General features: G+C 43.2%; 3 protein-coding genes across 3 annotated transcripts; 2 read left to right on the plus strand and 1 right to left on the minus strand.

Moving 5' to 3' along the window:
• Positions 1–2,344: 2,344 nt before the first annotated feature.
• Bfra_009739 (uncharacterized protein) lies at positions 2,345–4,743 on the plus strand (the record flags this gene model as incomplete). The annotated part of the gene is made up of 4 exons (XM_037340079.1): positions 2,345–3,020; positions 3,135–3,262; positions 3,346–4,074; positions 4,129–4,743. 4 exons carry the CDS (start codon positions 2,345–2,347, stop codon positions 4,741–4,743), a joined length of 2,148 nt encoding a protein of 715 aa, XP_037189302.1.
• Positions 4,744–5,958: 1,215 nt separating this feature from the next.
• Positions 5,959–9,600, plus strand: Bfra_009740 (putative udp- transferase protein; the record flags this gene model as incomplete). The annotated part of the gene is made up of 1 exon (XM_037340080.1): positions 5,959–9,600. One exon carries the CDS (start codon positions 5,959–5,961, stop codon positions 9,598–9,600), a length of 3,642 nt encoding a protein of 1,213 aa, XP_037189303.1.
• A 1,972-nt stretch (positions 9,601–11,572) lies between these two features.
• Bfra_009741 (uncharacterized protein) lies at positions 11,573–12,526 on the minus strand (the record flags this gene model as incomplete). The annotated part of the gene is made up of 1 exon (XM_037340081.1): positions 11,573–12,526. One exon carries the CDS (start codon positions 12,524–12,526, stop codon positions 11,573–11,575), a length of 954 nt encoding a protein of 317 aa, XP_037189304.1.
• Positions 12,527–12,773: the final 247 nt, after the last annotated feature.

Raw genomic sequence — 12,773 nt, forward strand, 5'->3', positions numbered from 1 at the left:
TTCGTCGTTGTGAGGAGTTTACCAAACAGTAGCGTGGTAAAATGGCCGTCAAGCAGCGAAATTGATCCTAGACTATATCATCCCAATGCTAATCTTATCAAGGTCGGACCTGGCTGTTCTAGCGGATGGTATGAGTAGTAGGTAGAAATGGCAAATGGAAAATGGAAAGAAAGGCAGGATGTAAGTTGAGCGAGCGAAATAAGAAATAGAATAGAAATGGAATAGGTATAATTCAATTCTCCACGCAGAAAGGAATAATTAACGAATGAATCGAATGTGAGTGAGTCTTGGTCGTCCTAAACCTCTTTTTTTTTTTTTTTTTTTTGGAATCTGGAATTGGATGGATATGTATCCGTACGACAGACAAGTCAAAATGTTGCTTGATCTGCGTACGCTATTGTGGCTTTGGTGGTAGGTATGTACCGTGTCCGGGTATGTAGGTCTGATTTTAAAATTCTTGGTGTTTTATTTTACTGGGGTGATCCAAAGATAGAAATAATAACGGAGAAATCAAACTACGGAGGATTGATCATGAGGAAAGAATAATAACAATAGTAGTGGTAGTAGTGGTAGTAGTGGTAGTAGTGGTAGTAGTGGTAATAATAGTAGTAGTATAGTAATATAATGTAATATGATATACATACGATACACACATGCTGCTCTCGTTTTCATTGAACGCACTCTTCAAGGACGGCTGAGATTCGGAAAATTAGAATGATTGATTGGTTATATTAAATTCAATCTTCATCCGAATTGGGACTTGAGAGTGAGTAGTGAAGACTAATATTTAATTACAAACGAAATGAAGACCTCGAAAGATCTTCTGGTGTTCCATTGATTCCAAATGACTACTGCTGCTGTAGTGATGGGTGAGGCAGTGAGTGGGTGAGTGAAAGCGGAGAGAAGGTTCGAGTTCGAGGGAAAGAAGTTGACAGAGATTGTATAGATATTCTCGTATGGACATATGGACATATGGACATATGGATATGTGTGGATGGAGTGCGAGAGGCTGAGGAATGGATAATCATTAGGGAAAAGCTATATTTGGCTACTTTGTTCTCGAATACAATAATACACGGAGACTTTAGGAGATGCCAGGTGGTAGTTGCATAGATTCAGTATATTTTACATGTATCTGATATGTATGGCTTATGAAGATCCTAGGGAGATTGGTACATATCCACCAGGTATGCATTGTTATTTGAACAGACGGGAGCATTCATCAATCAAATCAGAGACATTATAGCCCCTTCTTAGGAAGATGGGCATAACTCTGTAGTCGGGAGTGAATGTAGGATGTGTGTATGTATGGGTGTATGTATAGGTGTATGTGTAGGTGTGAATTCATCGTGTAGTCGATCACATATCAGTGAAGTATTGCCAGCACCATTCATTCTCTTTCTGATTCGTCATTTGAGATGTTCCTGAGATGGTCGTGAGATGGTCGTCAGTCTCCTATCTAATATATAAACATTACATTCATCAAAATCTATTCCTCGCATAAAATATGGTCCTGCAGTTCATATGCATTGAATGCCGCCTTAAGCCACCCGAGGTTAAATACTGAGGTAGCATTCAGGTACCACTTCTTCCATCCGTACCATTGATTACCACGAGCTAGCTAATTACCTAGCAATGCACTTACACTTACATGCATTCAGATCGCCTTCTTATTTATCTTTATGAAAATTCAACTACCACGAACTTGATCTCCCATACTATCTTTATCATTCCGCCGTGCGACGATGATTTATTTCACTATATCTCTACCTCACGAAACAATGATTTATTGCTGATTTGACCAAGCCTGTTTGATATAGATGCGAAAACGTTGGGTATTAATAGAATCCAAGCCTCCAAACCTCCGTTGACCGTTGATCTCCCGAGTTCTGATATCAAATAATCAGAAAATTATTCCCTCTTGCCAGTGTCAGAGGGCATCTTTGGTCATGTAGAGATAGTTTGCTTCACAGAAGTCCCTGTGCGGCTATGCCATGTTACCAGGTATCTATACTTACTTGCAACTTGTACGTACGAGTCCGACATAATTATCCCAAAATCCAAGTAGATTGGGGTACCAATGGAAATGTGTTATTTCACATCACTTCATTCTGATTCGTTCTTTCCTTCTCATCAATCGATGGTTCGAGAGATCCAAAGTCGATCCATCTTATCCTTCCTTTCACAATGAGTGTATTGTTCTTTCCTCTTCAGGTGACCGATCCCCTTCGGGTGGACCACCTTGACAAGCTCTCTCCGCAATGAACAAATGGCTTCCCGCAAGATTGCATAGCACACCAATCGTTTTCCCTTCTCAATTTCATGCCCAGTCAACAAGACAGTCATGATCCGACTCCCTCCATCCCTCATAACCATTGGTTTGGGTGATATCAAGGACTACGACAGACGCACAAAACGTCGGGCCAAGTTGCAGTTAAATCCACAAGCCGCGCCTTTCAAACATCAGATTATTTTACCAATTAGATCCATCAGTCACAGAAGCAGAATCTGTGGTCCATCTACTGATACAATAGCAAGCACCGATGGAAGTCATCTCACAAATCAACCCAATCAAGAACCGGTTCAAAGTCATAATATCCCAAGACTTGCATCACCTCTTCCATTGGAATGTATTATACAAATGCCTGCTCATGCTCATACTCAGGATTCTGATATTTCAGAATGGGAAAACGCATCACCCCGCTCTTCTGATGGTACAATCACAAACAACCAACTTGTTGATGGCTCTTCATTGGAAGCAGAGCTTCCCGAGATGCACAATGTTAGGAAGTCGGAGACATTCGAAGAGTGGCTAGATGCGAGGCGTGGAAAGACATTTGAGGTGCCAGAGACCCAGAGTAGCCAAGAGTCGGTGGAGCTTAAAGCGGGCGATGAATCTTTCGAGAACTCCGGTATTAGGCGGCTCTCTTCCCCTTCCAAAGACAACTTCGACTACGGCGGGTTTGTTGAAAGTCCCAGTCAGCAAGAAAGTGACCAGAGTCGAGGATCTTCACCTTTCGGTAAGATTGTACTCTACAGGACGACCAGCATCATCTCGCAAGACCTTTGGATGTTAAACATTCTTTAAATTATTGATTTGATCACGATATAGCAAAACCACTAATATTCCTTAGAACCAGAGGACGCTTCGACAACCCCTCATATTCAAGCACCAGCAGCACAGAGACTACAGGCTCGCACAAGATTGCCGCGCTCACCTTTGTTCTTGGCACAAAATGCATCAAGCTCACCAGAGCGACATGTAAGTATACCCTTCACTATCAGATCTATCTGATTGCTTTGGATGTCTTCCTGGGAGTAATTACTAATTCTCCAATGTTGTAGACTACAGCTAGTGTGACACCTAGAGTCGTTTCTCGCATAGCTACCCACAATACTCCAGGGTTTCTGTTTGCACAACCGGCTCGACGTCCTGGACCTAGCCCTCATATTCAATCTACACGTCAACCTCGCACATTGAGGCACCAAACGAATAGCTTTTCATTTGATGACTCGGAAAGATCTAGTGTCGCTTACGAACAAGAGAGGGCACTATCTTCATCTACAACCGATAGTCGACCACGACCATCGGAGAGCCTCAACCTTCGTCAAGAATTGCGTGGAAGTTCTTTACAGAGTTCTCGAATACCTTCGTTTGCAAGCTCCGTTCGCAGCCAAGAGCGTCCTCCGTCAGACCGAGAAGTATTGATAGAATCACAAGAGATTGAAAGTGAGACAAACACTTATGAGCCCATTCTTGATGAAGAAATGGACCCCCACAGTCTTGTCTCAATTGCAGAGCAATCAGTAATATCAACAGCCATTTCCATTAATCGTTCCCGAGAAATACATCTACCACCACCATTCTCAACCGTTTCCAGATCGAATTCAAGGGTAGGATCACTTCCAAGTTCTCCATCAGATGCATATCAAAGCAAAACTTCACCCACCAGCGTCGTTGGAAGTTTTTCTGGCGGCACTTCAGGAGGTCCTTCGAGGAATATCTCTATATCAAGCTCCGTTATTAGTCAACTAATCCGTGAGCATGATGAGAGACAAGCATCAAGCCCACCTGTAAGTTTGCTTAAATCTATACTTTTACTTCTTCTAACCTTCCTCGCGCAATAGTCCGTTGGGCGTCGACAATTGAATCCTATTGTCAGAGCTGCTACACGCTTGTTTTCGAGTCCTATTTCCCGCTCACCCTCGCGCAATTCTCCTCCTCCTTCACCTTCTCCATCGCCACGTCGACGTCGCACGCGACCACAGCCAACTCCAAGAAGAGACAGTGATACAGGTGCCCAAACATATACTCCATCCAGGGGATACTCAGTGTACAATGATTCTCTTCCTGCAGCATCTCAGCCTCAGACCCCAGCCCACTTACCCGAAGCTCGACATCAATCTCGTTATCATCCATCTTACACTGCACCCACAACTAGATCCATGGGTCGATTGAGAAACATCCTTACCGAGCACGGAGCATCAAGACCAGTTCGACCCAGCGACCCTTTCCATCAAGATTCTAGTCAAAGATGGATGTATGTGACTGATGCGAGACGGACGAGACAGAGGTCAGGCTCGCCAGCAGGAATGTCAGATGATGGTTTTCGAGGTCTTTATGGCGGGAGAGAAAATGGCGATGATGAACAAAGTTGGATTGATGGAGTTAGAGCTCGTAATGCTGAGATGAGGAATTGGCAGACTCGAAGCGATGAAGGAAGGTTGGAGGATGATGAATAAGATGGGGTTTACGGGATTCAAGAGAGCCCTGTTAGGGTTACATTGTTATGGTTTGTGTTTATGGCAAACAATGTTGATATTGGGATTTGATGCCGGAGTATTTTGACACTATGGAGAAGCAAGATTATTACCCAACGGACGACATTCTGAAGGCCAGGATGAGTAATGCTAGATGGTTATGGTTATGGTTTATTGTGGGTGGGGAGGAGGTGCGTGTGTACAAGTGCGCTTCGTTAGGTATTAATTAGTATATGGCTAGCGAATAGAATGAAACTACATGGAGTCACAAATCGACGGCAACGGTTGAAGCTTTATTACAAGTGTTGGAAGTGTAGGTTACCTATCATGTAATATCATCTTCTCTGCGTTAGAAAACTACCCACCTAGGTGTCTGAGGATATAAAGGAACAAAATGAAAATGTTCCAAAGCGTTCTAGATTCTAATCCTTTATTGGATTGGATTCATTGCTGCAACCTTAAATACCGGTAGTTGAATCAATATGACGTTTCTTACGGACGAGAAAGTGTTTTCGTTCCAAATACCACACTGTACCGGGACTCTTTCAGGGACAAGGGGTCAAATCAAGGTTGTGGCTGATTCCGAAAATGGCTTAGTGCAGATCTTTTTTTTGTAGGGAAATTATTACTATGACGATGACATCTTTTTCTATCTCTTTCTATGCTGAGGAACCTGAGGAACCTGACTCTTGAGGTTAAGAGGCCACGCTACGGATCATAACCTCCTGTACGATACTACTTCTGGAACTTATGTGTTGAGGTCTAACTTGTTTTGGCTCCGGCATGGAAAATATAAGTCAGTAGAGGTAAACCAAGGTGAGCCAAGGTAAACTCTATCAAGGAAGAGATTCAAAATCCAAGCGCGGACCATCTACTCCCAATTCTTCTTGAATATCAAGTAATTGGACTAAGGTCAACTGTCTCTACTGAAATTTTTGAGGTTGATATCGGAACAAAGAAGCTGTTTCACTTGCTACTGGTATACAATCGGGTACTACAGTTACACATTTCATATCTAGAGTCTCGTCTCTTCGCTGCGCAGTCATTCACTTCTTCCTTGGTACTATCTTACTTTGTTTTCCGCTATTGACAATTTGTGTTTGTCAATGGCAAATTGAACCTGGCGAGGAGTTTTTATTATTTCTTCCATCATCATCACATATTTTTTGGTGTCTCTAATACTTAATACATAATACAATGACAGAAGCATCGACAGAGATGGCTGCTAATAGTGGGCCGACAATGGCAGATGGACCTGCACATATTCCGTTGCAATCGAGATCATTGTCCGCCACCAAAACAGATTTTCCTGCTGCGAATATTACACACAACGTCCAACAAGAAGAGGAAAAACGACCTAACCTTGCACCTGCGAAAGTATGGCAAACCGAAAGACCGCGAGCAACCACGAAATCATCTCTGCTGGCACCAGCTTACAAAAGAGGAGAAACAAACACGTCATTGTTGAATGAAGCAATTTGGAGTAGAGGTCCCGATTACAAAGATGATGGATCTACAAGTAGCAGCAGCAGCAGTAGCAGTGAGGACGAGGAAGATGTTCCAGCGGAGAAGAAGAAAAAGAACTACATACCAGGAAAGAAAAATGCTGCCGATACGGGTGGCAGGAAACAATATAACAAATTCCAGGTTGGAAATGATGATTACAGTACTAGGGGAAAGGTATCAAAGAGAGATGGACGATTAAACATCAGTTTTAATGAGACAAGCAATCGAGGATATCTCGCAAAGGCATTGGGCGCCACTTTCTTCGATAAAGTAGGGCATGATGACACCACGGACGAAACACCAGAAGCCAACCTTGCCCGACGCCAACGTGGAAAACTCTCAAAATCTTCAGCGGAAGAAACAGTCACTTCAAATATACCCAGACCAAGGTTGAATATTGTTGTAATGGTTATTGGTAGTCGTGGCGATATTCAACCATTTTTAAAGCTGGGAAAGAATCTGAAGGAGTATGGACATAGAGTACGAATAGCAACACATCCCGCCTTCAGAGATTTCGTGCAGAACGATTCTGGGCTGGAATTTTTTTCGGTTGGAGGAGACCCTGCAGAACTTATGGCATTTATGGTCAAAAATCCAGGAATGATACCGACAATGGATACTCTCAAGAAAGGAGAAGTAGGAAGACGAAGAGAGCAAATGGCTGAAATGTTTGAAGGTTTCTGGCGAGCTTGCATTAATGCAACGGACGAGGAAAGGGATGTTACAAATCTCAAAATGATGGGAAATAAGGCGCCATTCGTCGCAGATGCTATTATTGCAAACCCTCCATGTTTTGCACATATTCATTGCGCAGAACGACTCGGCGTTCCTCTTCATCTCATGTTCACATTTCCATATACTCCAACGCAAGCATTTCCACATCCTTTGGCTAATATCAAGAAAACAAATGTTGATCCAGGTTATACGAACTTTATGTCATATCCGTTGGTGGAAATGATGACTTGGCAAGGACTGGGTGATCTCGTCAATAACTTCAGAGTAAAGACTTTAGGTCTAGAACCGGTATCCACATTATGGGCTCCAGGTCAACTTTACCGCCTCAAAGTTCCGTATACGTACCTGTGGTCACCGGGCCTCGTGCCCAAACCCAAAGATTGGGGACCAGAAATTGATATCGCTGGTTTCGTTTTCCTGGACCTTGCGAATACATTCACACCACCGGACGATCTCGTCAAGTTTCTCGATGATGGAGAGCCACCAATTTACATTGGGTTTGGTTCTATTGTTGTTGATGATCCTGACAGATTTACTGAGATGATCTTTGAAGCTGTGAAGAAAGCTGGAGTAAGAGCATTGGTTTCAAAAGGATGGGGTGGCCTCGGTGGTGAAAATACGCCAGAGAATGTGTTCATGCTCGAAAACACACCGCATGATTGGCTTTTCCCCAAAGTCAAGGCGGTAGTGCATCATGGCGGTGCTGGAACGACTGCGATAGGCCTTAAATGTGGAAAGCCGACTATGATTGTTCCATTTTTCGGCGATCAACAGTTCTGGGGATCTATGATTGGTACTGCAGGGGCTGGAGCAGATCCCGTTCCCTACAAGGAATTGACAGCTGATAAATTAGCAGAAGGTATCAAGCAGTGTTTGACGGACGAAGCTAGAGAAGCGGTAGAGAAGATCGCGAAGGATATTGAAGCTGAAGGCGATGGTGCACAAAATGCAGTAAAGTCATTTCATCGAAGTCTTACGCTCCGAGGCGAACATTCTATGCGCTGTTCAATTCTGGAAGATCGAGTGGCGGTTTGGACCATGAAAGGGACGAATTTGAGGTTGAGCGCATTGGCTGCTGAGTTGTTAGTGGAGAGGAAGAAAATCACATGGAAGCAGTTGAGACTCATTAGACATCATGAATGGAATGATTTCGAAGGACCAGGTGAACCTATTAGCGGTGTTACAACAGCTGTTACAGGAACTGTTACGGGGATTGCTGCTGGTGTAGGCAGTATACCCTTCAAGGTCAGAAAGACTATCAAGAGAAGAAGTATGCATGAAGAGAGAAAGAAGAGGAAATCGGAAGATACACGGAAAAGTGGAAGTGGAACCACTCTTGTTGAAAAGAAACCTGATTCTCAAGAGAATGTCGATACCTCGAATACTTCTACACTCAACAATCAAACGATACAAGAAGAGAGTCATCAAGATGAAAACGCTAACCCATCCAAAGAGACCGAAAATACCAATTCAGCAACAGAAACACACGATACCAGCCCTGAGGCTGCCGTAAATTCTCCATGTGATGCTGGTATGGCAAATCATACTACAAGCGGTGAACCGACTCGCCAATACAGTCAAGCTAATCGAGAAGAACAACAACAACAAAATTCACAGCCTAAAAATAACACCGATAATCAATCCATGCTCTCCTCCGACCCCACACATAACGAAGCCGAAGAAGTAGTTAAAGATATTGGCCATGGTTTTGGTGAAACGGCGGAAGCAGTAGCTCGTGCACCCATGGATCTAGCACTTGCTCTCGCTCAAGGTTTCCATAATGCTCCTCGTTTATATGGAGACACTACCGTAAGAAGACCAACAAGAATCACGGGTATGAAGAGCGGATTAAAGGCTGCCGGTGAAGAATTCATCTTTGGCATTTATGATGGAGTTACTGGATTAGTAGTACAACCATACACCGGAGCTCGAGATCACGGCGCATTGGGTTTTGTAAAGGGTGTAGGAATGGGTCTAACGGGTTTCGTCTTGAAGGATATTAGCGCCATCGTTGGACCCTTTGGATACACATTAAAAGGTGTCCATAAAGAAATGGTGAAGAACAAACAACCTACTGCGTTTATCCGAAGAGCGAGAATTCTCCAGGGGCAACGAGATATAAACATTCTCGATGAGGATTCAAAAGGGAGAAAGGGGGTTGAAGAGAGAGTTACGCATGGATGGAATGTCATACAAGAAGTATGGAAATTGATGGATGAGAAAAAACGCGACGGAGGATTGGGATTGAAAGGGAAATTGAAGGTTATGCGAGAACGTAGGACGTGGCGTTCAAATGGAGCGTTTGAGGGGGTCGGAGCTGCGGAGAGAGCGGTACAAGCGAAGAAGAAAGGGGATAGAGGGGGCATTAAAGCGGTTTTCAAAAGACAAAGGAAGGAATTGGAGAAGGCGGAAAGACCTAGGAAAGGAGTCGCGGCAGAATTGGAGGAAGATAAAATTAGGAGACAACAGGGGATTGAGAGAGGCAATGAGGGAGAGGGAGAGGTTCATCCGGAAACAGGACACGATGAAAGACAGGTTGTGGTTGAAGAGGGAAGTTCGAAGCCAGAGGGAAAGGACACGCCACAATTGATTGCTTGATTGCTGTTTATTGACTTGGCTTTCGTGATTCTTTTTGCAGCTTCATTCATGTTGTGGGGATTTCACTGACGATGAAATACCTTTTTCCCTCCACTTTTCTTTTCATTTTCACTTTTTCATAGGGGGTGGCTTGATTCACGATTCTTTTCCTTTGTCTTGATACCTTGGGCGTGGAGTTCGATTGGCGAGATCATGCATTTGCATCAGGAACGAGCATTGAGTGTCTCGAGTGTCTATCTGCATGACATTGTGCTGGTGAGCCGGATACTACATAGTCATATGATGCAATGTATATCTGGATAGAGCATATATTGACGAATGGCTGAACGGAGGGATGGAGGGATAAGTAAAGGACAGAGTAATAAACATAAGAGGAAGAGGAATATTAGCTTTGATCAAGCAGGATCTTAGATGGATAGTTTGATAGTTGATGGATGATAAATGATAAATGAAAACTTCACTTTGTTTATGTTTTATGTCGTGTGTGGGAAGGTTACCCTTTTGTAGAGGGGGCCTGGTGGTACGATGTGATGGTTTGTGACTTGTGATTGTTGATTGTTGATTTTTGATTTTTGATGGTTGAGGTTGAGGTTGATTTTCAGATGTTTATCATATTCTTAGGTTTGGAAAGAGGGGGGAGGGAGCGTAATTACATGGTTAGTTTTGGCTATTACTATGACTATTTCTATGACTATTACTTCCATTTTCACTAATTATCTAAGCAGGAGTAGCGATTTATTTAAGGTTATCGTGGGAGTGTGTTCATTGGGGGGTTGGTAGAGAATAAATGAATTGTCTATTGTTTTTCTGGTTTTTGGATTGAGGGGGAGAGTAGGGGGGTGGATTGAGGGATGGATGCATGGATGAATTTATTAGGTGTTGGGTAATTATTTATCTATTTATTTATCTATGCATAGGTGTAGGTGTAGAGTGGGAAGAAATTTTTGAATTTTGAATTTGGTAGATAGAGTGGGTAGATAGTGTAGTGTTCTGTTTTTAAGGAGGTGGGTGAGGTGGGTGATTAAGCGAGGGGGTGATGTGATGGGGATGGGGATGATGGGGTTGAGTGATGATGAGGGGGAAGATGTTTCATTTGAGGGGAATGTATTTTATACTATTTACAATGGGAATAAAGAGAAGAGGAGAGAGGGGGGCAGAGGAGTTGATTAATCGATTGGTTGGAGAGAGACGGATGGGATGAGATAGGATGATATGGGATAGCCTGGAAGAAGGTAGGTTTACAACTAGTGCGTATCATATCATACCTATCTTATCATATTAAAGTTTGATATGCATATTCTTCTTTGATCCCTTTTCTTTTACTAATCGATGATATCAGATTGTTTAAACTCAAACTCAAACTCAAAGTCGAAGTCGATATCCTGCTGCATTGGGATTCTCATCTCATGTACTTGATTAAAGAAATAGTTTGTTTCTTTTTCAAATCTTGTAGATTGGTTTAGGTAGGCTAGGTTATTCTTGTCCGGCTGTCTGCTGAAAGTAAGGAAAGTTTAGTTTTATATGACTTGGATTTTTGAATGGAGATATTTGAGATGGGAGCTAGGATTTATGAATTCGAGATAGATTCTAACCATTTAAGGTTGGAATCTTAGTGTTGTGAGAACTTGAGTATACAAAGATATAAAGTTTAGTAGTATGAAAGCAATTCACTGTAGGTATAAGATATTGAGAGGTACTAGGAATAGTAGAGTAGGTGGGCAAAGTCAGGCAGGTGTATTATTATTATTATTATCGTCTAATCTAATCTAACCTAATCTATTGAAGTGTTGAAGAATTGGGCCTTTGAGATAAAGGAAACAAATGAAATATATTGATGTATTAAACGTAAGAGATAGAAAACTTTTGGTGGATGCAAGAGAGCCCGAAGCGAAGAGATTTGATGGTGTTTCCTCTATCCTCTTCGCCAACCACAATTTCTTCGCTTATCAATGTCTTTTTCGCTACCACGATCCTATCTTCTGCGGCCCCTACGCGCACCACGATCACCACGACTTTCAGAACTGGGATAAGCTGATCGAGGGACAATGACTGGTGGTTCGACGCCCCAGCCGGGGCCGGAAGCTGTTTCATCCGCTGCTGCGGCACTGTCTAATTGCTCGTTGTCATACTCTTCGTCGTATATGTCATATGATGACTGGTCGAAAACGGGTTGAATTGTGGGGGGTTGTTGGGTGTATTGTTGCTGTTGTTGTTGGGGCTGTTGAGATTGTTGGAGTGGGTATGGAGAAACATATCGGCTTTGAGTATTCGCGTATGTGTTTTGAGCTGCTGATGAGGGCATTGACGGATGAGCTGGGATAGGTACAGGAGGTGGCATTTGTCCATGATCATTGTTGTCAGCAAAAGCCTGGCCGTGGAGATATTCTCCCTGTGCCTGAGTTACGACAGGGGCATTGGCAAGAGCCCTTTCCATTCCCAACCGACAGGCAGGATTGTCAACTAAATGGCTATACTTCCACCGAAAGTGAGCTCCTGGAAAATTTATAGGGGGTACTGCCTGGCAATTTTCGCAGGAACTATGGTTCCGGCCAACATTCAATGCTACCGGTTCGGTTCCCGAGGGCGTGGGTCGGTTTAAGACTGGCAAGCCTGCGTATAGGTGTAAAGGTCCCCATTGATCATTTCCAGTGGAATTGTAAAAGTTATCAGGGACATGTCTTGCAGCGTTCGCCATGTAATTGTTAAATTCGATCTCGTTTGCGGAAAGTGGCTGGCTTGCCTCTTGTGGGGACTGTTGCTGAGAGGTTCCGACAGCATGATGATATGATGACGAGAATGAAGAGGCTTGCTGATCGCTTTGTCGCGGTGGCTCTTGATGAGGTCTTCCACTACCACGGTAGTGTCTTGATGATGATGACTGGTGTGAGTCTCTTGGACGCCTTTCGTTACTTCTATTGCTTGACATATCTTTTTTCTTAAAGGGTTGAGATCGCTAAACTCAATTTGCAACCGAGTTCTTGGATGTCAGTAGCTGGCTTTTGAAAGCTTGGAATGTATGTGACTACAAGCTTGCATGGATATAGAGATGTAGAAGCAGTTGTAAGTCTACAGAAAGTACCTCCATAAGGTGGAATCTCAGCGCTTATAAGCACATTTGGGAGCTGTAAAGATGTTGAAAATGTGCTTCGAATATGGTTCGAAAGGTGAGAAAA

Source organism: Botrytis fragariae, assembly GCF_013461495.1.
Source record: "Botrytis fragariae strain BVB16 chromosome Unknown tig00000163, whole genome shotgun sequence".
In the NCBI taxonomy this organism is placed as follows: domain Eukaryota; kingdom Fungi; phylum Ascomycota; class Leotiomycetes; order Helotiales; family Sclerotiniaceae; genus Botrytis; species Botrytis fragariae.